This window comes from Jaculus jaculus, chromosome 2 (genome assembly GCF_020740685.1).
Source record: "Jaculus jaculus isolate mJacJac1 chromosome 2, mJacJac1.mat.Y.cur, whole genome shotgun sequence".
In the NCBI taxonomy this organism is placed as follows: Eukaryota; Metazoa; Chordata; class Mammalia; order Rodentia; family Dipodidae; genus Jaculus; species Jaculus jaculus.
The window spans coordinates 164,405,953-164,433,858 of NC_059103.1; the positions used below are offsets into that span (position 1 = coordinate 164,405,953).

General features: G+C 40.8%; 1 protein-coding gene across 1 annotated transcript in view; it reads right to left on the minus strand.

The window, feature by feature from the left end:
- Window positions 1-5,441: 5,441 nt before the first annotated feature.
- Cdh17 (cadherin 17) overlaps window positions 5,442-27,906 on the minus strand; it is a 57,998-nt gene continuing 35,533 nt past the window's right edge. Inside the window, exons 11-17 of the mRNA XM_004657030.2 lie at window positions 26,657-26,848; window positions 20,388-20,632; window positions 18,187-18,317; window positions 15,691-15,930; window positions 8,768-8,884; window positions 8,515-8,628; window positions 5,442-5,848 (exon numbers count right to left, since the gene is read on the minus strand). Coding sequence (XP_004657087.2) covers window positions 5,748-5,848; window positions 8,515-8,628; window positions 8,768-8,884; window positions 15,691-15,930; window positions 18,187-18,317; window positions 20,388-20,632; window positions 26,657-26,848 — 1,140 coding nt within the window. The 3' untranslated portion in view covers window positions 5,442-5,747. The remainder of the gene's footprint in view (window positions 5,849-8,514; window positions 8,629-8,767; window positions 8,885-15,690; window positions 15,931-18,186; window positions 18,318-20,387; window positions 20,633-26,656; window positions 26,849-27,906) is intronic.

Sequence of the window (27,906 nt, forward strand, 5' to 3'; positions counted from 1 at the left end):
CACCCTCCAGAATTACCACCATCTCAGAAGACCATCCTTCTGGTCTCCTGATGGCTTAAAATGACTTAACACAGAACAGACGCACAGGAAGTCATTTTGAAATGCTAAATGGAGTTTGTACCATGCTGGTATGTACAAACCCAGACATGGAAAAACCAATAAAATGGAAAATAATCATATTATAATGCTATTCCTTTCTAAACATTGTCAAGAGTGTTAATTTAAAGAGCCGTTTCTCCAAGCGCATATGGAGGATCACCCTTGTGAGCTGCTTCTGGTGAAGAGGGATCTTGCTGCTGGCTGCTCGACCTGGGCCTACAAAAGGGGCCTGCAGCCCTGTTAGAAAGAGCCAGGTTCTTTCCCTCCAGTTTCACAGCGGGGTTCACAGGCTCCAGGGTGTGGCAGCGTGACCCAGGATGCTCTTGGTTGGAGGATGTTGGTTTCAGGGAATGGCCTTCCCCCAAGTTCCAGGTCACAGTCTGTTCAGGCATCTGGGGGAAAGTGCCTTGAAAGAGCCGCTGTGTTCCAGGACTTGTGTTCACACAGACACTGAGAGTTTTTCTGGACAGTCACAGATCAAATGAGCCTTAGAACAAATAATCATTCATTTTGTGGAAAGGGTCAGGAGTCCTGTGTACTTAAATTTTTAAATGAATTTAATTGGCTCACAAGATGGAGAAGTTCGGGGACAGTACTGACTTTACACATGGCTAGATCTAGGTATTCTGCATCTCTTTTTTCCTCTCATCTCTTGACTCTGTGTAGTACTCACTCTGGGAAAAATAATTGGAATATTCTATACTTCCTACTTGTTCCATATAGCCAACCTGAACTCTTTTCTAAGAGTTTCAAATAAAATACTAATGGTGCTTCTCACTGAAATAAAGTGGTTAACTCTAGAGCTAGGAGAACTGGGAAAAACATGGGAAGCTAACTCTATTCAACTGTATAGCCTGGGAGAGGCCAAGGAAGATGTCTCCTTTCAGAAGAGGGAATGGATCCTGACCAATGAAACCCTTTTCCTGACTAGTGTGGAAGTCTAGGCGAGGCACTGTCCTGGTCTCCTTGGAGAAATCTGAGGTTTGCAAGGAACCACTGTAAGTTGGACTTTATGAAGGGGTAAGATGTCATGAGAGAATGAGAAGGGTAGAGATTGACCCACCCAAGGAAGAAACTACTTGAGCAGTATAACACTCAGTGATCTGAGATGAGAAAGTTTTGCATGATCAGCATGCCATCCAGTGATATGCACCACACCAGCATGGGCTGCAGCAAGAGACACCCCCCTGAGTCTATATCAGTCAGTCTGCCTCAGTCCCTTAATAATGATATTTTCTCATTGAGAACTTCAACATATGAAAATATTGTAAAGTGTTCAAATTCTCACTGGGATATACTCTTAGGTTCCCTCGCTCATTCCTATTCCACTCATCAGTGGAATCATGGGTAATCACTGTGGGGTTATGAGTGCATGGTTCAGTCTCTGTTGTTGGGGGTCAGGAAATGCCTCAGAATACACCTTCCCAGCATGTGGCTTTCATAATCTTTCTGCTCTCTCTTCCTCAATGGTCCCTGAGCCTTAGAGGGTATGCAATCAGTTTCCTTTAGTGTTGAACTCTCAGCAACCTCTGGGTTTCTGCTTTGACAAGTTTTGAGCTTCCTTAGGTTTTGAGCTTCTTCAGTGTCAACTGTCATCTCCTTGGAGGAGGTTCTCGGGCTAGCAGGGAGAGCAGTGCTCATATTCAATCTGCCACTTCCTCTGTCATGTCTCCTGGGCCCCAGCAGATGTGATAGTAATGACTCATCTCCTACTAGGCAGTTGTTGTTCTTTACTTATCATACTGATGTCTTGGGTCTCTCCAGTATTCACTGCCATCTATTAAAAAAAAAGATTTTCTAGGTAAGAATGAGAGAAGCATGGATCAAAGGGAACATTTAAAAGACTTTTGACAGGTATAACCTTTCCTTTAGCCAAAGGATAGCAGAAACTTCTCTCTAGGGTCTATGACCTTCTAAGCCTTAGGTTTCTGTCTCAGTTGTCAGTACCAAGTATTAATTTTCTCCCACTGAGTGGTCCTCATGTGCAAGCAGAGAGCAATTGATTACCCCCATAGCCTGTGTGCCACTATGACACAGGGGCATATATCTTGCCTGGCTGGTAGATTTTTGTGAATTAGAGGATTCCACTGCTTGTTCACATTGCTGGTGACCTTTACCCCCAGCAGCTTGTATCCAAATACTATGCTAGCAGGGAGCTGGCTTACATCTCAGTTCCAGCATGATCTCTCAATGTACTAGGACCCCAGCCTATGGTGTCCTCTGCAATAGGGCCTATTTAGTTCTGGTGGATAATCAAGTGCTTTGGCAATGGCCTGCATTATCTTAGGAGCTTAATGAGCCTCCATGACCAAAATTCTGGCCCTGGGATTTACCAGCAAGAGGCTGGGGGTGCTGCCCAAATCATCACCCTTTTTATCTCTCTCAGAGAGTTTAACCAAGAGGAAGGTTTCTATGGGAATAATTCCTGCCATCATTAGTTTTCTGCACTTCCCTCCCTTCTCCCAGTCCTCTAAGACCCTTCAATACCCTGTCTTCTATTCCTCTACTTGCCTGTTTAGAATCTCCTCCTCTCATCCTCCCCTGCATTTCCTTGTTCCCAACATCACTGTGGTCTTCTTACCAGTACTACTGATGCTTACTGCAACTTAGAAACCAATCAGACTATCCCATGTAATGATCTGCATAGGAGAGAGGACATGGGACATTTGCCTTTCTCAGCCTGTGTAACCTCACTTAATATGGTTTTTTCCAGGTCCATCTATTTTCCTGAAAATTTCACAATTTCATTTTTCCTTACCAGTGAGTAGAATTCCACTGTGTGTATGTACCACATCTTCATTATCCAGTCATCAGTTGATGAGCATCTGGCCTGAGTCCATTTCCTAGCTATTGTGAATATAGTAGCAACAAACATGGCTGAGCAAGAATCTCTATAGTAGAGAGCTTTAGGATATATGCCTAGGAATGGCATAGCTAGGTCAAATGGTTGGCAGATAGATAGATAGATAGATAGATAGATAGATAGATAGATGATAGATGATAGATAGACAGACAGACAGATAGATAGATAGATAGATAGATAGATAGATAGATAGATAGATATAGAGGTAGAGATAGAGATAGAGACAGAGATAGAGACAGAGATACACACATACATATACACATTGGTTTTTTGAGGTTTCGCTCTAGCTCAGGCTGACCTGAAATTCACTAGGTAGTCTTAGGATGGCCTCAAACTCAAGGCGATCCTCCTACCTCTGCCTCCTGAGTGCTGGGATTAAAGGATTATGCCACCATGCTTGGCTATTTTTAGATTTTTGAGGAACCTCCATAATGATTTCCATAGAGGCTACAAAAGTTTGCACTCTTACCAACAGTGGGTGAGGGTTCCTCTTTCTCCACACCCTTGCCAGTATTTGAGTTTTTGATGATAGCCATTCTGACATGAGTGAGATAGAATCTCAAAGTAGTTTTAATTTGCATTTTGCTGATGGCTAAAGATGTTGAACATCTTTTTAGATATTAATTGGGCATTTGTATTTCTTCATTTGAGAGCTCCTGTGCAGTTCACAATGCTATTTTTTCAGTGGGTTGATTTTATTTTAATTGCTTAGTTTGTATATTCTAGATATTAAATCTCTGTCAGGTGTATAGCTGGGATATTTCTTTTTCTAAATATGTATTTGCAAGCAGAGGGAGAGAGACAGAAAGAATGGATACACCAGGGCCTCTAGCCACTGCAAATGAACTCCAGAAGTATGCATCACTTTGTGCATCTGGCTTAGGTGAGTACCGAATCTGGGTCCTTAGGCTTTGCAGGCAAATGCCTTAACCACTAAGCCCTCTCTCAAGCCCTAGGATACTTCTTAAAATAAGCAGAGCAAGAAATAAAACAATTTAAGTAACTTCATGCAGTGTCACTGTTTGGGTAACAACACAAGTTTGGGGTATGGTGGTACATGTCTATGGCCTCAGCTTCGATAGAGATTGAGCCCAGACGTTCTGAGCCAACCTACGCAGAAAAGCAAGACACTCTTTGGTGTGTGGTGTGTGTACATGTGAGGCCTGAGGTTGGTGTCACTTGTCTTGCTTGGTCACTCTATATTTTCTGAAGTAGGGACTCTCACTGGAGCCCAGAGCTTGCCTGTTCAACTAGTCTACATAGCCAGGTTGTCCATGGATCCCCTCTCCACACTTCCCAAGCATGCTGGGGTTGCAGGCAGCCATCACACCCACATGGCATTTACATGGGTGCTGAGTGTCAGAACTCCAACCCTCATGCTTGTGCAGCAAACACTTTATCCACTGAGCCTCCCAAAGCCTACAATTCTGTCTCTCAAGAAAACAATGCCTATAGGAATGCTGAGAAGCTATACTATCTCTCACTTTGGGGTATATTTGTGAATATCATTTGCTTTTGGTGCTCTTGAACTTTGGGTTTACCTGTTGACATGACTATGGAGATAACACTACCTATTATGAGGTTTCCCGTGAGCCCCAGGTAAAGAGGTAGGCAAAATGGAGGCAAAACATATAATTATTCAAGAGGACAATACTGAGGTCTAAAAACCATATTTAGGAATTTTGTCTTCAAAACCTGTGCTAGTCAGAGAGTGCCTTGTATGGAAACACACTGCTGCATGAGCACCCTCTCTCAACAAGTTTAGGCTTCCTTCTAGGTGGGTCACCATTAGATGCTTTTAGGGTTTACACCAGGAACCAGAAAAATGTCAACTTTCTCACATTGTCTTATTTAAAATTTAAAATGCTTGGTGTGCCGACCTGGAATACCTCAAAAAAATAAAACCTACAATAATGTGAACAGCAACTTATTTTGTAGCCTTTCTTTCTTTTGAACTAATCCCACTTGGCAGGTGATTTGACAAATAGGTAACCACTGCTTTCTGGACCTTCCCCCCAGCAAATGAAGAGAACCAGGCAGAGATCAGGGAAACAAAACAACCAACCTAACAAACATTTATTCTTGATTTTTGTCACCACTTTCATGCTTCCTTACTTCCCTCCACGTTAAATACATGACTAAGATATTATTATACAAATAAAGAAAACATGCGCAGCATGTAAGCACAGTTGGTAGTGAGTAAACTGGAGGCTCATTGGTGCCTGTGCTCAGGTTTATAAAGTTGGTCTTTGCAGAAACAGAACAGCTGTGTTTGATAACTTCCAGTTATGTGCCATTGCCAAGTTGTAGGACTTTCGTTGAAGATGGATGGGACTGCTCTTGACTTTTTCTTCCTGGGGCTTCGCTTTGTTCTTTTGTCTGACAAGTATTCTCAATCCAGGTAATGCCAAAGGATGAAAGCGACACAGGCTGGAATTAAGAAAACTAATGGAATCCAAGGAGTTCTGTGGTAGACAACTGATAAATCTCCTTTACGAAGCAAAAATGTACAGAAAGCTTTATCAGCTCATCTTTCCCCAAAGGAGGAAAACACATATATTTTTTGGTCTGGGTTAAGCAACTAAGGCTTGTCATGGGAAGATGGAAAATATTTCTAATGTCTATAGTGCATGAAATTTCTAAGTAGTAAAATATGAAAGGACAATAAGGAATACCTATCAAAATTATAGTTCACATGTCGGGTGAAGAGTAAAATTATGAGCCTCAACAGCTGTGTTGCCGAAATCACAGTTGATGCATAAATTCAGCCATTGGTTGTTCAAATTCAGCCACTCAGGGGTCTGAGCTCAGAGACCCGAGCATTTTCAACATTATTTTTGCCTTTATCATTCTTCATGCGGACAAACACAACTGTTAAAATGATACCTACAAGAGAAAGCCCACCATCAGACAAAGGCAGTCTTCAAATGCAGTGTCATTTGAAAGTTTGATTATTTTTATTCATTTACCTTTTAAATCAAAATTAAAATGAAAACAATTAAAATTTTTCTAAGGGTTTGTTATGCAGCTCAGTGGTAGAGCACTTGTCCATTCAATCTCTTCTTTGATACCTTCTTCGAGGTTCCAGACTATGCTTTTGAGGGACCCTGAGTGGACAGCCAAAGCTTTCTTGTTTCTGTCTCTGACCTCCTACAATTTTGCATTGTACATCTAATGTGTCCTCTCAAAGCCCAAGATGAACAAGGGGAATTATTTGAAGGCAAGTGCTTATCCATGAGCTTAAAGAAGACTGGATGATCAGAAGCTCATTAATAATCTTGCAATAACCCCACCCATACACATACATACATTCAAAAAGAATAAGGGCAGGAAACTGTAGGATCCTATGAATTCTAGTTCTACATATCCCCAAATACATCCATTCTTTAAATGAGTAAGAACTTTACAATTTGGCACATGAGCTTACAAAAAAAAAAAAAAAAAAGAGCCTTTTAAGGTAGGTGGGAAAAATAAGTTCCTTCTGTCACTAAGTGTAGGTTGGCTCTTAAACAGCCAACTCCAAGGCTGAGACAGGAAAATTGCTGTGAGTTCAAGGCCAGCCTGGGATACAGAGAGATGTGAGAGACACACAGCGACACATCAGGTCTGTTGGTATAAAATGTACACAGCAGAGGTCTTAAGGGAGGCATGACAATCATGGTCACAATGCACATAGAATGGATAGTGGCCAGACCACAATGCTCCATTTATCTCATGAGGTTGTTTGCATTGAAGAGTATATAGAAGGGAGATTGTTTGGGGGGCCCATAAGTGATGGTAGTTTGGGTCAGGTGAGAAAATTCCAGATACAAAGAAACTAAGCAAGAGAACTTGAAGTAGGGCTGGAAAGCTGACTCAGCAGTTAAGGGTACATGCTTGTAAGATGACTCAGCAGTTAAGGGTACATGCTTGTAAGATGACTCAGCAGTTAAGGGTACATGCTTGTAAGGCCCAACAGCCCAGATTTAATTCCCAGTATTCCAGATACAAAGAAGCTGGAGATCAGTTGTGGTGGTGGAAGGCACTGGCATGCCCGTTTCTCTCTTTCCTTACAAATAAATTTAAAAACAAATAATACTTGAAGTAATCCCAGCCCTTCATCTTTAAAATGAGACAGCATACACCTTCAGTCAGGTACACATAAATTAATAAAATGCCTTTATAATTAACTAGTGAGGACAATTTACAGGGCATCATTAGTAGACAATCAAAAAGTTTTGCCAGGCATAGTGGAGCATGCCTTTAATCCCAGCACTCAGGAGGCAGAGGTAGGAGGATTGCTGTGAGTTCAAGGCCACCCTGAGACTCCATAGTGAATTCCAGGTCAGCCTGGGCTAGAGTGAGACCCTACCTCAGAAAACCAAAACAAAACAAAAAAAAGTTTTAAAAATCCATCCCCCCCCCCAAAAAAAAAATCAATTAAAAGCCGGATATGGTAGCACATGTCTTTAATCCCAGGCAGAGGTAGGAGGATCACCATGAATTCGAGGCCACCCTGAGGCTACATAGTGAATTCCAGGTCAGCCTGGAATAGAGTGAGATTCTTACCTTTAAAAACCAAAAAAGAAAAAAGTTTAAAAAAATCTACAAGAGTCTAGCTCTAGCCAAGTGGAGAGCCAAGGCAGAATCGGGCAGCACAGCAGAGAGTCTGACAGAACCAGGGCTCATAGTCAAATAGATATGCAAAGGGAAATTCTGTGGCATTTCAGATACTACAGCATCTCCCCTGCAAAGCCAACTCCTCCCTGTTCCTAACTGGCAGATGGAGCCATGGTCTCTGTGAGCAAAGGTCCCTTTAGGTCTTCCCCACCACTGTATCTGTCCTGCAGGGCCCGACACACAGCAGAGCACGCAACCGCATTGCTGTCCTCTTCACAAAACACTGGTGACTGAACTGGTTTGGACGTGGTATGCCCTCCATAGGTCCCAATGCAGCAGGCCAGACTGTTATGGACGAGAACCTCTCAACTATGAGCCAAAAGAAAGCTTTCTCGGGCTGCAGAGATGGTTTAGCAGTTAAGCGCTTGCTTGTGAAGCCTAAGGACCCAGGTTCGAGGCTCGATTCCCCAGGACCCATTAGCCAGATGCACAAGGAGGCTCATGCATCTAGAGGTCATTTGCAGTGGCTGGAGGCTCTGGCGCGCCCATTCTCTATCTCTTTCTCTCTATCTGCCTCTTTCTCTCTCTGTCTGTCACTCTCAAATAAATAAAATAAAAATTTTTTTAATTTTTTTTTTAAAAAAGAAAGCTTTCTCTTCCTAAGTTGTTGCTTTGTTATGGTAGAGACAAGCAAATTAATGCAAAGATTCTTATGGAAGTTAGCAAGGAAATCCCGAGCTAGCTATTAAGACAGTGATAGGTTGAGGCTACTTCTAAAGCAGTATCTCCTGGCCAGGACAGTTTGCTGTGACCGAATGTCCTATGGCATTGGTCAGGGCTCAGGCTGCCATATGAACAGTCACCCGACTGACCCCTGAAGTGAGATGCTGCAATGAGCTCACATTTCTGTGGCCAGGGGCAGAAATTCTTGACTCCAGGGAAATCATACTCACCAATGACCAGAAAGGTGGTCAGAAGTATTCCAACTGCCATGCCCACAGTGGGTATCCCTTCCTGGTTACCTACTGGCCGGAAACAGCTTCCTTCCACACATTTGCAGAAAGTAACTGAAAAGTAGAACAGTATTGGTAGGACAATTTTTTTCAAAATGAATAATAGTTGCAGAATTCCATATCAAAGACTGGAACTTCCTTATGCCACCATGGTTAGATATACTATCCTATCTTGCCTATACAAAATCCCTACCTGGTAAGGAGACAACTGCTTCCAAGGGTGGCCGTCCCCCATCACCGATGCGGATTGGGATTTCATAAGCTCTCTCTTCAAAGTTCGTGTGCTTGGTGGAGAGTCTGGCATGAGTGCCTGTGGGTACAGGGAGAAAATGAATGACATGAAAACAACCTTGGGCACCAAGCTCAGCAGAACTAAAACTAACCTTTAAAGTATGGACTAAGGGTGACTGGGAAGTGGTTTGATATAAGTTAAATTGCTCCAAGTATCACCTACATCCTTCTACATGCATCTTCTCACTAGAAAGGTGGCTAATGTATCCTTTAAGTTTTCAATTCATGATTTCCTGGGAGAAATGAGACTAAGTAAGGCAGTTCATTGTTTCCAATAGTTGTGTTCTAGAAATTGCCCCCAAACACTGAATTAATGAATACTGAACAGAAAGAACAACTGTTAATTGGTTAAAGCTGAAGCCAGAGGGCTAAGCATCACTTTTTCAACTTTGGTTGGGCAAATATTTCATCACCATGCCAGTGGACCATGCATGCAAAAACCTTATTGGAGTACTAATTCTTTTTTTTTTTAATTATTTATTTATTTATTTGAGAGTGACAGACACAGAGAGAAAGATAGAGGGAAAGAGAGAGAATGGGCACGCCAGGGCTTCCAGCCTCTGCAAACGAACTCCAGATGCATGCGCCCCCTTGTGCATCTGGCTAACATGGGACCTGGGGAACCGAGCCTCGAACCAGGGTCCTTAGGCTTCACAGGCAAGTGCTTAACTGCTAAGCCATCTCTCCAGCCCGTACTAATTCTTTTGTTACAAATTTTAGTATGTAAGTGAATTTATAAATATATACTCTATAAATAATGAGCATTGATGAGGTGTAGCATGGAGATTAGAAAGCACATAAGATGTACATGATGATGATCCTGGTGTCAAATCTATCTCTTATGAGCTATGAAACACTGGCAGATCCTAACATATGTAGCCTTCAGAACCCCTCTGGGTCCTCAGTAAGGAAGCTGGTTTGTGACATTTCATGGGATTTTCAGACTACTTTTCTTTAAAAGAAAAATGAAGAGTAAAGATAACACTGTCTCAACTTTCTAAAGACAGTTTTGATCTTGTTGCAACTCATTCTTATTTATGCCTAGAAATTTTTCCAAAATTTGGGGCAACATTATTGGATTTAATCATTATAGTCTAAATTTACATTTATAAAAAGGAATAACAGGTCCTACTCTCCTACCTAAAACAATTAAAAAATAGACAAATATATGAAACTATGGCTTTAAAAACACTGGATGTTAGACATGAAAACATGATCCTTGAAAGAAGAAAGACAAAAAACGAGAAGTCCTGCAATACCCCGAGTTTACTGTTAATCCCCAGATTATATTACTCTTTATAAAAAGAGTATGCCCAGGTGGCTGTGTAATGCGGGGAGGCATCCCAGGCTTCATATCGAATTGCAGCTTCAATGAAGCAGAGCTAAGGAGAGGACTGGTAACTAGAGTCCACAGAGCAGTCAGTCATCCAGGGAGGAAGAGAGCCCTTGCACACACTCTATAGGATCTATAGAGGCCCAAAGTCCTCAGCTCACTATGGGGCAGAGCACACACCCAGGGAAGCACTGAACAGAGCAACTGGAGCAGTCCTTGGAATTCACCAAAGGCTACATGTAAGCTCTTACTCCCAAGAGCCAGGGTAGAAAACATCCCAGTTCGGATAGAGTTCATAGGTTTTATCTCAGCAGTTTGGAAATATTGGCCCTAGAATAAATGTTGTACTACGTCCTGTCTAACCATACTAACTTCATGTGCTTTTATTACAAAGTAACTTTACTACATTTCAGAATGAAACTCAAGATTATTTGTGGGAATGCACAAATATTCAGCATCCAAATGCCTGATGTTTAATAAAATATGTCAGGCATGCTAGAAGAGAAAAATAACAAAACAACCCATGGAAAGCTACCTAGAAATGCCCCACAGTAGACAAGGAGAAGAAACTAGTTACTGTATTCATATTCTTTATGCTCAAGAACCTAGGATATTTATTAACAGAGACATGAAAGATATAACACAAATTAACTTACAGAAGTGAAGACTTTGATGAAAAGTATACTAGATGGGATTAATGGAAAATTGGATATCACAGAAGAAAAGCATTCATTGAACTTAAAGACAGAAGTAAAAACTATTCAAAATGTAAAACACAAAGGGTAAAATAATATATATTTCCCAAATATTTGGAGAAGTACTTCTTAATAACCTATAAGTCCCAAAACAATCATAAAATAAAATTCTGTGGTGCGGCAAACTAATAAAATGTGGACTGAGCTAAAGTAACACAGGTAAGTCTGTAGCCCACAAAAGGAAAAAGGGTTCCAGATAATTGTGCCTGGTCTCTACCCTGATAATAAAACAAGAAGAGCAAATAAAGCATAATAATAAGAAAAATAAACATCTGGGCAATGAAATATAAAGAAGATAAACAGAGTAAACTAATGAAAGCAAAAGCTAGTGTTTTCAGACTATGGACAAACTAAAGAAATATAAGGATGCAGTGATATCATTTTTATATATAGATAGAGATATTAAGAGAATAAATTATTTGAAAGCTACAAACAAGCCCAATCAACAAGAAATGTATAAATCATCATATCAATGAAATGAAATTCCTAATTAAAACTTTCTACCAAAAAAATACCTTCCAGTTTCAGAAGTGTTTACTGGCAAATTAATTTTCCTAAACTTTCTGAAATAATGCCAATTTTATCCACTCTTACAAGTAATTGAGTAGGTAGAGCATTTCCCAACACATTCTAATACTACTCTAATATTAAAACCAGATTTTAAAAACTGCAAGAAAAATACAGAACAATTCATACTTAAAATAAGGAATATAAAAATTCTTTGGGCTGAAGAGATGGCTTAGCGGTTAGGCACTTGCCTATGAAGTCTAAGGACCTGGTTCGAGGCTCAATTCCCCAGCACCCACATTAGCCAGATGCACAAGGGGGTGCACGTGTCTGGAGGTCGTTTGCAGTGGCTGGAGGCCCTGGTGCTCCCATTATCTCTATCTATCTATCTATCTATCTATCTATCTATCTATCTATCTATCTATCTGTCTGTCTGTCTGTCTCTTTCTCTGCCTGACGCTTTCAAATAAATAAATAAAAATAAACAATTTTTTTTAATTTTTAAAATTTTAACAAATAATAGGCTGGGAAAATGGCTCAGTGATTAAACATGATTGCCTTTCAAGCCTGCAAACCAGAGTTCAGATCCCTGAGTCACATAAACCCAGATACAAAGTAGTAAATCTGTAATCCTGACATGCCTAGGACAATAGGAGACAGAGTCAGGAGAATCCTGAAGCTGGTGGCCAGCTAGCCTGGCCTTCCCAGCAGCAAACCACTAAAAGACATCCATCCTATCCCAAACAAGGTAGGAGAGAGACAACAATACAAGATTGTCGTCTGACCTCCACATGCACACCATGGCATATCCACACACACATAAAAATTAATAAATGAAGCCAACATATGAAAATAATATCTTACCCTGTATCTTTCATATAAAAAATAAGTAAATAAACAATAAATAAATAAAATGGGCTGGAGACATGGCTTAGCAGTTAAATGTTTGCCTATGAAGCCTAAGGACCCCAGTTCAAGGCTCGATTCCCCAGGACCCATGTTAGCCAGATGCACAAGGGGGTCTGGAGTTCATTTGCATGGCTGGAGGCCCTGGCACACTCATTCCCTCTCTCTCTCTCTCTCTGTCTCTCTCTCTCCCTCTTTCACTCTCTGTCTGTCTCTCTCATAAATAAATAAATAAATAAATAATTTAAAATAATATTTTACCAATTAACTGGTTTATAAGAGCCAATATAAGCCACCAACCAACAAAAATCTCCAAATTGGTCATACAATCACATGAGCAAATGCACAAGAAAAATAAAAACACTTGAGAGCTGGGTATGGTGGCACATGCCTTTAATCCCAGCACTCCAGAAGCAGAGGTAGGAGGATTGCTGAGTTCAGGCTACCCTGAGACTATATAAATCCAAGTTAGCCTGGGCAAGAGTTAGACCCTACCTGGCAAAACAAAACACTTAAAAATTTTAATATCCATTTCTGATATACAAGTCTCAGTAATTTATGAATAGAAAGTAAAGTCTTCAAATAAAGATTACCTATAAGAAACCTACAGCTAACTTAATGACAAAAGACTGGCTGTCTTGGGTCAGGCACAAGGCAAGTATTTGTGCTGTCACTACCTCCATTAGCTATACTGAAAGCTTCATCCAGTGACACAGCAAGATAAAACAAAAGACATGCAGATCAGAAAGGAAGAAACTACACTGTCATCCATGGACATAATCATCTATGTAGAAAAATCTATGGAATCCAAACAATATTACAATTAATAAGTGAGACCAACAGGTTGCACTGTGTGATCAGTATTGAAACTCAATTACATCTATACATTCCAGAAATATTTAGACATGCAAATTTTAAAATACTATCAAAAACATTACAATCTTAAGGAATTATTTTTACTAGAACGACACATCAAAAACTACATGTTCCTGAAAGAAATGATGAAGACCTCAATAAACATTGACACCTGCCATGTTTGTGAATTTAAAACTCCCCAACTATCACAGATTCAGTGAAGTCCAGGCACAACCTCAACAGACTTCTTTTGGTAGAAATGTACAAGCTACATTCTGAAATTTTTACCAAAATGGAGACACCTTAGAAGAGATAATATAAATTTTGACAAAGAACAGGATTGGAAAAATGATACCACCTGATCCCAAGTCTTATTATGGAGTTACTATAACTGAGATAGTCATACTGGCATAAAAAAAAAAAATCAATGCAGCAAAAAGATCAGAAACCAGGGCTGACAGGATTGCATAATGGTTAAGGTGCTTGCCTGCAAAGCCAAAGAACCCAGGTTTGATTCCCCAGGACCCATATAAGTCAGATGCACAAGGTGGGACATGCATCTGGAGCTCATTTGCAATGACTGGAGCCCCTCACATGCCCATTCTCAGTCAGTCTGTCTGTCTGTCTGTCTCTCTTTCAGATAAATTTAAAAAAAAAAATTTAAAAGATCAGAAACCCATCCACATATGTGCTCACTTGATTCTTGTCAAAATTGTCAGAATAATTCAATATGAAAGGAATGTTTTAAATAAACTTGTTAGAACAATTAGGTAGCTAAAAACAAAGAATTTTGATCTTTGCCACACTCTATATAAATATTAATTTGAAATAGGACTTAGCTAAATGTGAAAGCTAAAATGATAAAATTTGAGGAGAAGAAAATGCTAAAAGTCTTAGAAAAATTTCTTAAACATAACACTTAAGACTCACAAATTATAAAAATCACATAAGCAAAATTAGTGAAATTTTAAATTTTGCTCTGAAAATGCAATTTGCTGACAAAGTACATGAACATATCCTACAATTCAATTCAGCAATAGAAGCCAAAGAGCTCAGTGTTTTCAATAGGAACATGATCTGACCAGATACTTTGCCAACACAGATATTAGAATGGCAAACCAACACATGAAAAGATGTGTAACACATTAGTTACTAGGAAAATACCAATCAAAACTATAATGGGAAACTAACATATACCCTCTAGAATGGCTATAATTAAACTGAGAATAGCCAAGCAATTGAATACCAAGCACTGAAACTTACATACAGTAGCCAGAATGTAAAATATTAAAAACAAATTGGGAAATAGTTTTACTTAAAAAAGAAGAAAGAAAGAAAGAAACAAACAAACAAACAAACAAACAAACTTAGGGGCTGGGGAGATGGCTTAGCAGTTAAGGTGTTTGCCTGCAAAGCCAAAAGATCCTGGTTCGATTCTCCAGGACTCACGTAAGCCATATGCACAAGGGAGTACAGGCATCTGGAGTTTGTTTGCAGTGGCTGGAGGCCCTGGTGTGCTTATATTCTCCCCCCACCCTCCTCTCTCAATCTCTCTCTCTATTTCTCTCTCTCTCTCTCTCTCTCTCTCTCTCTCTCTCTCTCTCTCTCTCTCTCTCTCAATGAAATAACATTAACCTATGCTATGATCCAGTCATTCTACTCCTTGGGTTTTGCCCATGAAAAATGAGTGTATGTCCCTACAAAATATTTGCCTATGTGTGTGCACAGCCACTTTGCATTAACAGAAAAACTGAAAACAATCTAAATGACCAACAGCAAGTAAGTGCTTAATCAATCATGATACTATCAGACAGTAGAATATTCCTCCACAATAAAAAATAACATGAAACATTAGTGGTACATGAAACAGCATGAACATATCTCACAAATTATGCTGAGAGGAAGAAGCCAGACTGGGAAAGTACCCATACTAAACATTCTATTTAGATAAAATTTGTGAAAATAAGAACAGCAACAACAAAATCAATAGTTGTCTGAAGAGAGAATGAGTTTGTTGGTAGGGGTGGATAGGGATTGTACTAAGGCAAGAAAAAAACTTGGGAGTGGTAAAATATTCATTGTGAATTGCTGATCTCAGTGATATTTACATGTCAATCCTTATAAAATCTGACACATTGGATAATGCAATTCATGGTACAATTATGTTTCAATGTACATTTTGAAAATTATTTTAAATTCTGTGTCTTGTCTTTACTAGAAATTTCACAAGTGATGTTCAAGTTGTTAGTGTATATCCATATACACTAAGCAGATGCTCTGTGGTCCCAAACTCCCCCCTCCAAAGTCTGGGGACTTGTTTCCCTTGAAGATATTCCCTGTGTTTCTAAAGCATGACCTACCTTCCTGAAGCTGGGAAGAAGGCTCTGTGCTGAATTCTGAAAATTCACCAAGGCAAAACCAAATGACTCATTCATCACTCCTTTTCTTTGTGTACATTTGACAACTCACCATTGATTTTGGAAATTTCCCAGTCATTTTGCAAACTTCCACTGCCAAGGGAAAATGCAAACTGGGGCCCCCGAAATGACTGCTGATCATCATCAGTGGCCTCAAAGATGACACTCCCAGTGGCACTGAGGGGGTGGCAGAGGAATAAGCCCGTGTAATCCTTGGCTAGGCGCGGGGGGTTGTCATTCACATCCGTGAGGGCCAGGTGGAAATTTGCTGTGGAGCTCAAGGAAGACCCACCTAAGGAAGCGAAAGGTTGGGACATGGTATCAGGTGTGTGTATTATTCATTAGACAAAATCATATTTCTTTCTAGAAATCAGTATTAAAGTAGCACAAAGCAGATTAGCCTGTAGAAGCAAAGACCTGTTTTTATTTCTGGTTAAAATACTTAAATGATCCTAACAAAAACTGCATGCTAATATTATATATATAATATGTGTAATAATATTATATATAATATCATATATATATATATATATGTATATGTATATGTATATGATGTCATGTACATTTATAGATGCCTAAAGCTCAGAGAAGTTATATGGTGTAAGTTCCAACAGCTAGTGAGCAGTAGACAGGCTGACAGGCCAGAGTCTCTATGAACCTCCCTCACAATCCTTCCTGAGGCATGATGGCCCAGCTCTCTAAGCCTCTTTGTGAAGATCTCACATATAAGCAGAAAACAGAAAATGGCTGCATAAGTGTTATGTTTCTATTGTGAAAAATCTTGTACTCTGTTGTATGGCCAGTGGTAGCAGTGTGATCTTAGATAAGTCACTCAATTGCTCAATGTCTTGGTTTTTTTGTGCACAAAATTTAGCTAACGGTAGAAGCAGTCTCATAATAGTGTTGGATGACGAGTAAGTAATCCCAGGAGGTGCGCAGTGTGTGGCTGTCACTGCTGTGTAAACATGGACGCTCTCTCCCTGACCTCACACAGACAGTTTCCACACTTCCTGCCTCTGCTTCAGTTCCAGGAAACCCCGTTGTCACTCAGCTTGGATTCCAGTAAGCCCTGTTTTGTTGCTGTGCTTCTCAGCTGTCTTCTGTGTGCCTAACTTCTCTAAACCAACAAAGAATCCCACTTCTGTTCTTGCATTTGTTTTAACTATTCTTATTATTTCAATGCCAACAACTGAAAATAGAACAGAGTTTTGATTGATGGTCCTGATCCATGAAGCTTCTAAAATGTGAAGAGGCCCTTAGGGCATACACAAAGAAAAATGCTGAAGGTGTTCACATCATCAAATCTCAACAAAAACTTTCCACAGATGTATTGGGAGTTGTATGATCCCACGTTAAACATAGACAATGTGATAGTGACTGACAGAGCAGTCCTTGACCCACCCCCAGAAAAGCCAATCCACTCACACATCTGTTCCGAAGCCAGCACACAGCTCTGCACTTCTGCCTACTTTTGTTTGACCTGATTGTGGTCATTTTGTTTTTCTTCATCTTTTCACACAGAGGGACCATTTTGATGATTCTTGTCTCTGTTCCATTCCTTATCCCAATCTTATCCCAATCTCCAATTTTGAGCTTCACATCATAAAGTTTAGTATTTTTTGGTCTAAACCCGTATTTAATAATAGTTTGTTCCATTCTCATTTTTTTTTTGTAAACCAAGCAGATATATTACTACTAATTAGCATCCTTGATCAGCATAAGATCAACAGAATTTCTACTGGGAATTGGAAAATTCCATTTAAGGAAACTCAGTATTTTAATTACCAGCCTTATCTCTGATTAACATACTATTCCTATGAGTTTCTTTTTATTTTAATCTGAAAGTTTTCCTGGAACTTCATGTTCAGAACCCGTGGACAACTTGTATCACCATAGTTAAATTAAATAGAATGCAAAAATTATGCAGTGATGGTTTAAACATCCTGAGCTTATCTATATAATAGCTCTTTCTTCAAAAAAATCCATCCCATTTCATCTCAACACAGATCTTCAGGTGCCTCCAAACCTGAATCAGAGTCCAAGGATGGACTCCCAGGGTTGCTATGAACGAGCAGGCTGGTGATTTGACACATACCCAAGTGCGGAACATCATATAAAACATGTGCTGCTTCCAGAAAGGATGAGACCTGAGGATCTGCAATTTGAGGCTCCACAGGCCCTTTCCTGGAAGAAACCCACAACAACCTCCTTGGAGGAGGGGCAGAAGTTGGCCAGGCACTCTGGAACTTTCCTTAAGAGGCTCTTGCCCCTGCAGAAAACCAAAGCTGGCAGCATCCCTGATGCCTGGCCAACCTCCAGGGACACCGCTGCCTGGAAGAAGCCCAGATTGACACTGGTGTTCTCTAACAAAACCAAGATGGGGCGAGCATTTTCCCATGGTTTTGTGCCCATCTCCCACTTGACTTTAAGGTTATATCCCGTCTAGTAATTTAACCCCATCAAGTTTCTTATCCACCCCCCCTCATTTTTGTTGATGTTCTCCCGGCTAATCCATGTTCCATTTTGTTTTGGATTGTCTTATTCTCACCTACTTCAGTGGCCACCACTTGCACCCGATACACACTTTCAGCTTCCCTGTCCAGCGGAGCCACGCTAAAGATGTCACCGGTGACTGAGTCAATTTTAAGCCAGCCTCTTTTATCGCCTCTCAGTGAATAGCTTCATAAAAAGAGAAAAAGAGAGGTTGTATTATTTTGCGTGAAAATAGACATAGTTCTTATCTCAATATGCTATTATGACAGCATTATCATTTGGTTGTAATGTAGAATGCATTTACAGAATCATTATCTCATTAACTTTTTTATGTATGTATCATCTCTCTTCCAAAGGAGAGTTTATTCGTTCAGCAACACAGTGCTTGTGCCTATTGTATGAAGAAAGGATTAGTCACTTTCCTAGCTAGTAAAGAACTCAATGTAAAGCCACCTCTTCTGAGACCTTCCAGTATACTGCCACCTCAAAGGAGACAAACAGAGGTGCAAATTTAAGTAAAACAGGACCATAGACTGCTGGTGGTTCAGTGAGCCCCTCATTAAACAAACACCAGCTGTATGCAATAGACAGGACTAAGGGAAGGGCTTATAGAAAGGGCTTTTAGGTGGAAACAGACACATAAAGGATTCCATTAAAATATGGTAAATATGGGCTGGAGGGATGGCTTAGCACTTAAGGCATTTGTCTGCAAAGCCAAAGGACCCAGGCTTGATTCCCCAGAACCCATGTTAGCCAGATGCTCAAGGGGTCGCACACGTCTGGAGTTTGTTTGCAGTGGTTGGAGCCCTGGAGTGCCCATTCTCTTTCTCCCTCTTTCTCGCTGTCAAATAAATAAATAAATAAATAATATTTTTTTAATATGGTAAATACAATGAGTAGCTGGAAGCCCACTGAGCTTTATGGGAATGACACATATCCTTGTGAAACCAATGTTAACATAGGTAAGAAAGGTGCTTCAAGGGTACATCAGCCAGACAAGAGAGGCTGAAAATAAGCTGGTGCACATGGGGGAGTCCTGCTTCAGTGGTGCTGAATGTACTCCGAAGGTCATGGGTGAGAAATATGAGGCCACAAAGACCTGAAGAGCCAGATCATAACCATAGGCAGCCATCAAATGGTGCTGAGCAGAAAGGTGAACTGACAATATTTGTGTTTTCAAAGGAACTCATGGCTGGAGAGATTGTTTAGTGGTTAATGCACTTGCCTATGAAGCCTAAGGACCCAGGTTCAATTCCCCAGAACCCACATGAGCCAGACGCCCATGGTGGTTCATGTGTCTAGAGTTCATTGGCAATGGCTAGAGGCCTTGATATGCTCATTTTCTCTCTTTCTCAAATAAATAAATAAAAATATTTTTAATAAAAGGAACTTATTAGTTGGGTATATAAAACATGAATTTGAGAGAAACAAGAAAACCAATGAGTTTAGCCTGGAGAGCAACACACCATAGCCATAAGGATGTGTGCATCCTTAAACCAGATCTGCCCATTCCTACCTCAATAAAAATTTAACAGAAGTTAAAAACCTACCTGCATATATGTATTCAAAGCAGTTTTAATTTTAAAAATATTTATAATATTTAAAATGTCAAAGACCACATTATAGGTGTTATACAGGTATATGTAGATACACATGCATATATATTGAGTAAATTAATGACTTCACATTGAGGCAAACCTATTTATTCTGTTGCACCAAAAACTTGATGAAAAACTAAGATGGAAATAGTCACATATCTTGTTTAGTCTTACTCCTTTGAGCACTCACCCCTCCAAGAGTGTGGAATGAGTCTTGCTGCCCCAGACCAACTCTCTGAGGGCAAGGGAGACTTAAGCTCTCTACATCTGCCTCTTTTCCCTTCACCCTACAAGGTAGCATGTTCTCCCTCTGTTGGGCTGACACCCACTTTTATCTAGAAGTCCAATAGGATTTTCCCTAAGGCCTTGCCCCAGTCCAGTTCAGGCACAGAGAATACCTGGGGCAACCCCAGCCTCTGGGGTATGATTCTCTCCTCCTGACCTCACCAACTCTCAGCTGGGGCTGTAGCAAGGAGGCTGGAGACACCCAGCATTGCTGCCCATGTATCACTTGCCTGAACCAAGGCCAGAAATTCTGCTTCCAATTGCTGGCTATCCTATTTGAGGCCAGCCTTAGAGCCAGTGCAGGCTCCTTCTCCAGACTCCTAGCCCTCTTTAGCCCTCTGGCTGTGTTCCACCCAGCCCTCTTGTCCTGTACCTTACGGCCAGACCTTCAGGGTCCCTGGCAGTCACATTGCCCACTTTAGTACCCACAGCCACATCTTCACTGACTTTTTCTTGGAACAGATATTGGGAAAATACAGGTGCTTCATTCACATCTGTCACAATGAGTTTGAATGAAGCAAATGAACTGGCATTATATAGGACGCCAGACACCAGAGGCTCTGGGTTTTCTGCATGCAACATGATGTTGGAAACTGGTGCTGTTTCAAAATCAAGAGGCTGTGGAAAGAGAGAAAAAGAGGGATAATTAATTAGAGGTGACTGATCCCTTAACAGATTCATTTCCACCGGGCACGGTGGCACACGCCTTTAATCCCAGCACTTGGAAGGCAGAGGTAGGAGGATCACTGTGAGTTCAATGCCACCCTGAGACTACATAGTGAATTCCAGATCAGCCTGGGCTAGAGTGAGACCCTACCTTAAAAAAACAAACAAACAAACAAACAAAAGATTCAATTCCTGGCTGGGCGTAGTGGTGCACACATTTAATCCCAGTATTCGGGAGGCAGGGTAGGAGGATCACCATAAATTTAAGACCATCCTGAAGCTACAGAGTGAGTTCCAGGTCAGCTTGAGCTAGAGTGAGACCCTACCTTAAAAATAATATGGGGGCTGGAGAGATGGCTCAGTTGTTAAAAGTGCTTGCTTGCAAAACCTGCCAGCCATTATCCAAGTGGAACTAGATGCACAAAATGGCACATGTGCCTGGAGTTTGTTTGGTAAGATACCATAGTGTCTCATTCTTTCTCTGCCCTTCTCCCTGTTTGCTAAATAAAATAATTTTTTTACAAGAAAATTTTTATTAGATTTTTTTTCTTTTCAAATTTTTTTATTAACAACTTCCATGATTATAAAAAATATCCCATGAGAGGTAATATGATGGAGAATGGAATTTCAAAGGGGAAAGGGTCAGCAGTGGAGGGAGGGAGGGAGGGAATTACCATGGGATATTTTTTTATAATCATGGAAAATGTTAATAAAATTTTTTTTAAATATCCCATGCTAATACCCTCCCTCCCCCCCACTTTCCCCTTTGAAACTCTATTCTCCATCATATCCCCTCCCCATGATGATCATGACATCAAAATAAAAGAGGGACTGATTGAGATGGGAAGGGGATATGGTGGAGAATAAAATAATTTTTTAAAATCAGATTCATTTCCTCTACACCTTTAAAGACAGTGTCAGCAAATGCCACTTCTCTAGAGCAGAACCATGCAGGACATAAGAGTTCCTCTTCAACATTATCTTTATTTTGAATGTGTATGTGTTTATGTATGGTGTGTGTGAATGTGGATGGATGGGCATGCATATGTGAAGGTCAGAGGACAGCCTTCAGGCGTCAGTCCTTGCCTTTCACTTATTTGAGGCAGTGTCTCCCATTCTTGTTACCCACCACCACTGGCTTGCCCTCCCAGGAAATTTTTTCTTTCTCCGGCTCCCAGCTCATAGGCATGGTGGGTGTGCTAGGATAACAGAAGCCTGCCACAGCCTCTAGCTTTTGTGTGTGGTCTTGGGATCTGAAATCAGGTATTCATTCTTCCATGGCAAGTGCTTTATCCACTGAGCCACAGCCCTAGCCCACAGCTCTTAACATTTTAATGTGCTTTGACTTTCCTGAAAGAAAACTCTAACACAGCACTTGGTAGATTCATTTAACTCTGAGACTTTGTTCATCCATCGAGCAGAAACTTACTGATTATCTTTAGACAGTTCTCAGGCACAGCTCAGGAAATTCTCATATTACAGTGATATCCCAGTGGAATGATTTTCCAGTGACCTCAGTCCCCAAAACCTCAAATGTGAGACTCTAAACTCAGAGAGAGTGAGAGAGGTGAGTGGAGGCCATTGATATGTCTTCTTCCAGACATAACAAAGGATGAAAACAAAACCAGTTTTGTTTCTGTATTTAAGAAGCAGGGATTTCTAAGATGGAAAGAGTTGATTCAGAAAACAGAAAGTGGCCTGACTCTGGTAATTTCTAAGCAGTTTCTATGTGACTGCATAGAAAGGGCTTAACTATCATATAAATAACTGACTTAAGGAAACCATATGGTCCCTCTCTAAGCAGAAGCCCATATTTCTTTAATTTTTGTCTGAATGTGTGTGTTGTTTTGTGATATGCATGTGTGTGAGAGTGTGTGTGGTATATGCATATGTGCATTGGGAGTCCTCCTCTTTCTTTTCTATCTTATTTCCCTGAAACAGTTTCTCACTGAGCCTCAACCTCATGCTCTTTTTTAGCTAGACTGGCTGACCAGGGAGCCCTGGTGAGCCTCCTGTCTCTGTCCCCGCCCCTCTCAGCACCAGGGAGAGGGGGGTGAGTGAGTGCTGGAGATCAAACTTGAATCCTCATGGCCACACAGCATGTATTCCTACCTTCTGAGCCAGCGCGCCACGGCCCTGATTTTTTTAATGAGGAAAAAGTCATTCTGCTAGAGTCTGATAAGAATGTACAGCATCTGCCATAGGCCTCATAACTGAACTCAAGAGTCTTTGAACCCCTGGCAGCTAAAATCTAAATATGGCATATATGTGTATTCGTGAACTTTTGTAAGGATGGATTTTTATTGGATCCTCAAAGGGACCCAAAAACCTAAGAGGGAACTGATGCAAAGCCCAGAGTCATATTATGGATTATGGAAGTGTACATTCACTATTTTTTCACTCTTCTAGCCCTGGAGGACCCAAGACTTCTTAGTGAACTATTGGTCCTTCAACCATACCTCACCTCAGTTCCTCATCAATTACCCAGAGATGGCAATCTCCATTCACGGTTTCATGGGTTCATCCTGCCTTTCCTGACCTCTGACAAGATCTTCTCCACTGGGACTGCTCCTTACGATTCTCATCACTTTCGCTAACACACCACCTAACCCCAAACATGCTCCATATACACATACCCTGCAATCTCGTGACACCTACGCCAGGACCCAATGGCTTCATTATACAGATCCTCACTGACCATCAGCTCTGTGAGAAGAAGAACTGCAGTACATGTACCTCACTTCTCACCTCTTCCCTGACACACAGTACCTACGGTATTTTGGCGAGAAAAAATAACATAAAATAAAATAAACACAAGAAAAATTGGGTCCTTGAGAATTCTAGTGCAGAGAAGACTTCTAAAAGATGTTCCTCTGTCCAGAAATCCCTCTTCCCAGGCATACAACCTGACAGCTCAATTCCTAATTCACAAGCACATTGGAAAATTGGAAGAGGACGAATCATGTGACTTATTATCATTTGAGATAGAAGATAAACACTTTGTTTGACTATATGGATGTAAAAATTTGTAAGCTAAACAGGATGTAAAAGAACAGGTTGTTCATAGAGATAAGCACCTACTGTGTGCAGAGTGTGGTCCCTCAAAGACGTCTTGTTCTGACAAGGCCCTAATAACTCTGCATCTCAGAGAGTAGCAATGGTGTCCAGCTGGGATCAGACTCCAGGAAACCCACAAGGAAGGAAGCAGCTCTCAGGCAGTCAAGACAAAAGCACAAAAATGATGGGACATGAACTTCATCTACCAGCCTACCAGGATAATGACAGTGTCTTGACGGTCCAATCACCCCAGGCTCAGGCAGCACACCCAGACACAGGAAGTCCATCGATTTTCCTTGCCACATAGGTCCTAAGTCCCCTATCTGCCTTTTCCACCCATCACTATGGCCCCTGAGACATATAGGTAAAAAATGAAATGGTATGTATACAATACTATAGTGTGTGAGAAGCAGCCTGTGGCAGCAGAACAGAACATATAAAACTGAGGGAAGGAGGTGACAGAGAAGACGGGATGCCAAGCCAAGGAGCTGGGACTTTATTGCTGACTGACAAGATCAGACGTGTTTTACCAAGAGCTACATGAGTGGCTGGCTACATGAAGGATGGATTTGTCCTGATTGAAAGCAGGACAGGGAGCTGAGTCAGGAGATGTCAGTGTCCTTTTGCACTTACTGAGTAAAGGGACAAGAGACAATGAGCAACCTATCATTGAGCAGCCTCTGCCTAACTTCCATACCACCCAACCCGACCTGCCAGAAAAAAAAAAAAATAGAACAAATAGGTACTAAATTTAGGCACTAAATCAGCAAAGGTTAATCAGCAAAGCCAGGTCCACATGCACACTCTTTCATGACATGGATGTGCCACAAGTTAAGTCAAGAGACCCATCAGGGACACATCCATCACATTAACCGGAAAGCCTGTCCTTACCACAATTACTTCTCTGCACCTGGCTGCCTGAAAGGTCAAGGCAGGAATTTAGATTCAATCTGGAGGCAGAGATATGGCACTGAGAGAGGACCCAGGAGGGAAGACATTTCACATTTTCACCAACGATGGGAGATGAGGAAAAAAATGTGCACATTAGTCTTCCAGTTGATGCTTGAGCTTGTGAGAAATACTCATGACTCCAAAATTTTAAAGGACTAGCCACAGTGGGAAGGGAAAATTTAATTTTAAAAAATGAAGACCAAAGCAAAATACTAAGTTTCAGTCAAGGATATTTCAGGAGAGTTATTGATGAACCAAGTAGAGCTAGCTAAATAGATGATGGTAGGTAGGTGGGTAGATAGACAGGCAGACAATAAATCCATCGTGCTCACAACCAATACTTGCTTAGCCCCAAGAACATGATCATCCCTGTAACATGGGACACTGCAATCCTTCAGCCATTTTTTTACGACTGCATCTCTGCCCTGTTTAACTGGAAAGTTTCATTCTCTCCCCAAGAAAGGTATATTGGATGACACTGGGTGGGGGTTCCAAGTGAATCATGGTAAACCTTTATGAGTTCTAACACAGATGAGGCAACCACAGAAGAAAGAGTCCAGAGAGGGATACATCTCTGGGGAAGGATGACAGGATCCTGTAGAAAGGGGCAGGAACTCTAAATTGGTACTCTATCTCCAGGCTGTCTAGTCTTTATAGAGGGAGGGACAAAGCAAGAGCCAAGGGCTTTGTAGCACCATAAGAGATGAAATTATAGCAGGTATGTGGAAGCAGATTTTGTTGAAAAGTGCTCACTCCTCACTTGGACTTGCAAGATAACTAAAATCAGGATGTATGTCTGTATCCCTGACTTTTTTGGCATCTGTCTACCTCATCTTAAAACTCTGGATAAGACTCCTGATTAATTCTGTACGTGGGCATGTCACCCACTGCAAGAATGTTTGTTTAAAAGCTGTTGAAACCTACCCTCTCTCATCCTCCTCCAAGGTTGAAGGTACAAAGATGAGTATAACTGAGGTATCTTATCTTTTATAACAACCTGCTCCAGGACCCCATGAAAAGGAACTTGACAGACTCTAGTCATTTTCCTAAACCTATGGTCACCTTGGGATCCAGAAATAGCAGGGTGTATGACAGACAGATAACCTCCAAGCAGGAGGAATTATCTCATGGGCAGCAGATGGTCCCCTCAAGTGATAAGGACTTCTTTAAACTTGTAGAAACAGGACTTAGGTAATTATCAACCATACCTTGACCAAGACTGATTCAATACATACTCCTCCTGCTCCTCCCCCATTTCTGCCTCTATTGAAACCTAAAGTTCATGTCATAGTTCAAAGATGGGCTGAATTCTGAATCTCACTGGTCTCCCCAACATAGTTCTACTGTGAAATCCTTTCCTGTGTTCTTTCTTTGGGACAATGGCTAGACTTTACATGTTGGAATCCCCAGAGTCATGCCTGTGGTTTAGGACTTTAATGACAAAAGTGGGGATACAGCAGAGATGAACACACTGAAAAGAACTGCACAATTTCCATCACTCTCAAGAGGACTCTATTCTAGTTGTGGTGGAGTAAGTGACTTTCAGCCTGAAGGATGCAAGGACTCTTCTACCCTGATTCCCCACATTGGCAATGGGCAGGAGGTAGAGCAGCGACACTCTACCATCACATAGTCTCCAGATTTAGCAAATGAAATAGAAAATCTCTGCTTAAATTTAAATTTCAGATAAGTGTTATTATATGTCTCATGCAACATATCTGTATTTTAAAACTTAATCATCCTGTGTTTTATGAATTCTATGGGGCAGTATTAGCTCACTGTAAAGTGACAGCTGAGAACTAGAACCATGGCTATCTTTCAGGAGGACAGGAATGACAGAATGTTCCAGGAATCCACTGCCATGCCTGAGAGGTCACCACAGTTATGTTCCCTCTGCTTATTGGCCCTGACACACTCATGAGTCAATCCACCCACAAAACACACAAAATCATTCAATGGGCTATTTACCTTCTTAATCTTGACATATCCTGCATTGGTTTGGAGATCTGTGTCAACAACCAGTCTTTCCTCATTGTCTCCCTGAACAATCTTATACAAGATTTTAGAACTCCCAGTAAATGGTTCATCTGCGTCCGTGGCTTGTATGGTTAAGATAATGGATTCAATGGCTGTATCTTCAGGGAGAGTCACGTTTCCATACTGAGGAGAAAATGGGAAAGAAACACAATTTCCATTGCCATTAAGGGTAATCACCAAAGGGAAAATGGTTCTTTGGGCTCACAATAGATACAAGTCATAGTTTGCATCAGCATTGCCAAATAAGCTTTTCTTTGTTAATGAAGATGCTACAGTTGATTTTAAATCATTTATACTCATAACTGAAATCTGTGGTACCAAGGAACACAGCATCTCTGACTGCTTGAAGGATTCTAAAACAGATTCTCTCTCTCATATCCAATGTATTTAATAACTCTAATTTTAGTAATAGTGATATAAATATGTTGTAGAATATACTGAATACCTATAGTATAACAAATACTCTACATACATTAATTCTTTTATTTATTTATTTTTTTGAAGTATGGTCTCACTCTAGGCCAGGTTGACCTGGAATTCTCTGTGTAGTCTCAGGGTAGCCTTGAACTCATGGTGATCCTCCTACCTCTGCCTCCCAAGTACTGGGATTAAAGGTATATGCCACCATGCCTGGCTATCATTAATTCTTTTAAAAAATATTTATTTATTAATTTGCATGTCCATATACCAAGTACTCATCCACTGCAAAAAAAAAAATGCCCATCGAGTTTTATGTAAATGGCTGGAGAATGGAACTCAGGTGGGCAGGCTTTGCAAGCAAGCACCTTTAACCCCTGCTCATTATTTTAGTTCTTAAACCACAGAAGGAGTAGAAGTTAAGAGCTCAAATGTTGGGAGTAAAGAGTTGGGTATGTGTTCTAAACTTTTTTTTTTGTTAGTTTAGTGATTTAGCTACATCCTTTCTTTAAAACAGAGTTTGGGGCTTGAGAGATGGCTCAGCAGTTAAAGTGCTTGCCTGTAAAGCCTAAGGACCTAGGTTTGATTCCCCAGAGCTAATGTTAAGCCAGATGAACATGGTGGCACATGCCTCTAATGTTTATTTGCAATGGCTATAGGTCCTGGCATGCCCATTCTCTCTATTTCATTCACATATATTGGTTTTTCAAGATAGGGTTTCACTCTAGCTCAGGCTACCCTCAAATTCACTATGTAGTCTCAAC